Source organism: Pundamilia nyererei, unplaced genomic scaffold (genome assembly GCF_000239375.1).
Source record: "Pundamilia nyererei isolate P.nyererei 1_Seehausen unplaced genomic scaffold, PunNye1.0 scaffold00018, whole genome shotgun sequence".
NCBI classification, from domain to species: Eukaryota; Metazoa; Chordata; class Actinopteri; order Cichliformes; family Cichlidae; genus Pundamilia; species Pundamilia nyererei.
The window spans coordinates 5222631-5224745 of record NW_005187419.1 but is presented as its reverse complement, the minus strand read 5'-3'; the positions used below and the strand labels follow the sequence as shown (position 1 = coordinate 5224745).

The 2115-nt window shown below is 42.9% G+C and overlaps 1 protein-coding gene across 1 annotated transcript in view; it reads right to left on the bottom strand.

Annotated features, from left to right (window-relative positions):
- Positions 1 to 2115, bottom strand: part of tbc1d17 (TBC1 domain family, member 17) — a 10817-nt gene that overhangs the window by 2583 nt on the left and 6119 nt on the right. Inside the window, 3 exon segments of the mRNA XM_013909034.1 lie at positions 308 to 491; positions 1514 to 1630; positions 1717 to 1827. Coding sequence (XP_013764488.1) covers positions 308 to 491; positions 1514 to 1630; positions 1717 to 1827 — 412 coding nt within the window.

Sequence of the window (2115 nt, the reverse complement as noted above, 5' to 3'; positions counted from 1 at the left end):
TGCTTGTGATTGTTGGCAAACAGCCTCAGGCTACAAACCAAAATCCAGTGAGTGTTTTTGTGGTTGCTTCACAACTGGAGACAGCGGCGAGTTAGCAGAAGAGCACACTGAGAGACATCCAAAGCAGTTTTAAGTGTGGGCTTTTTATATTCATTCAAATCAAATGTTGATGAGGTCTCAAGTCACTGCACAAAAATCACTTCACTGGCCCAAGTGCATTTAAACTTTCAAAGGTTATGTTTGTGCTGCTGCAGAGTTAATTATTCTCCATTCGGAGCAGAAATCGACTCAAATATAGAGTAAAAGCTTTAAAAGCTTTTGTGTGTCTCAACAGAAGATCACGGGTTGTGACAGACGATAACAAAAAAGAGAACAGATATTTTTACTAACCACCAGCTCCATGAATCCTGTCAGACACCAGAATGACTCCACCTCATTCTGGGTGACGAACAGGATAGGAGAAAGAAGATCACTCATCCCCTGCACATAACCTGCACCGATGAAAAAGGAGACCTGTGTTACAAACATATTTACATACATACTTTACTCAAACCGCTTTTAATCGCTGCCAAACCCTTTGTTGATTGGTCTTAAAACATCATGGACATCTCTGTTGTTTCACTCCTGTGACGTTTCCTCCTGTTGTTGCAAATCTTTCTGGTCACCAGACGCCACTTGTACTGGCACCGTAATGCTTGTTCAACTTTTATTTTCATATACAAACAATATGAAGTCATGTGAAAGTAAGCTATTGAATCACGTGGTGTACTTAGAGAACCAATTTTAGCAGCAATAGGTTGACGTGATGGGTTTCTATATGACTTCATCAGTATCTGGAGGAGTTTTGGTCCACTCTTCTTTACAGCATTGCTTCAGTTAATTGGGCTTTGAAGGAATTACTCTCTTAAGGTCCCACCACAGCACTTCAATCAGGCTGAGGTCTACACTTCAACTGGGGCCTTGCAGCACCTTGATTATTTTCTTTTTCAAACATTCTGTTGTAGATTTGCTGTTGTGCTTGGGAGAGGATGTCCTGTTAGATGACCCAATTTGGGCCAAGCTTTAGCTCTTGTACAGCCTTACATTTGACTGTGGAATACTTTTGTATACAGAAGAGTTCATGGTCTAGTCAGTGACTGCAAAGCCGTGGCACTGTTCTTCATGGCCCAACACGTCTACTTTGGTTTCATTGTTCCTGAAGTCTTGTAGTTTGCTCTTTCTAAACCTGTGCCATGTTCTTTTTAGAGAGAACGGGCTTTCTTCTGGCAACTTTTACAAACAAGCCATACTTGTCATGAACTTAGCTCATGGGTTTTCTGCTATTTCTATGCGCCTTGCACGGTGTGACCTTGGGGCGAATTTGTTGGGTCGCCCACTTCTGGGAAGATTGTGGCATTACACCTGAAAGATCCAGACCAGGAAACTACCAAAGGTGGTCTTTTTGGCAGTCACATGTACTGGTGATCAATTTATGAAGTGCACATCTGTTTACCAGCGGTTCATAAATACACACCCAGATCAAAGTTGTACATGCAGTAAGTCATCAGCACGTCGTGAAGCAGGGTCAGTCCCGGATTGTCATTCCCAGAGAAGAAAGTGTTGTGTCTGTCTGTCCTGTTGACGTCTCTCTCTGTCACAACAGAACAAAGACAGTTTAACTTCTGACGGGCAGCTGACTAAACGCTGAACAGATCTTCTGTTATTAGACGCACTGACCTATCAGGCTTCTGTATCCTCTGAGGAGGGAGTTTCTCATCTCCTGCTCTTCACTGACAGACTTCCACTGCACCTTCATCCTGAAGTACTCATCCCTGCACACGCAGAAGGGTTGTTAAAGCAAGTGAATAGTTCAAGATTTTAGGAAATACACTGGCTCGCTGCTAAGCCTTAAAAAAGAAAAAAAAGTGTCTGCAGCTAGCTCAGGAGGGAGGGAGAGCAGATCATCTACTAATTGGAAGGTTGGTGGTTCGAACCCTGGCTACTAACCCAAAGTTACTCTCTGATGTACCCAACGGAGTGTGTGTATGTGTGTTTGAATATTAGCTATGAAAGCACTTTTGTAGGAAATGTGTGTGAACAGGGCAAGTTGTATAAAGTGTTTTGAGCGCTCAGGTG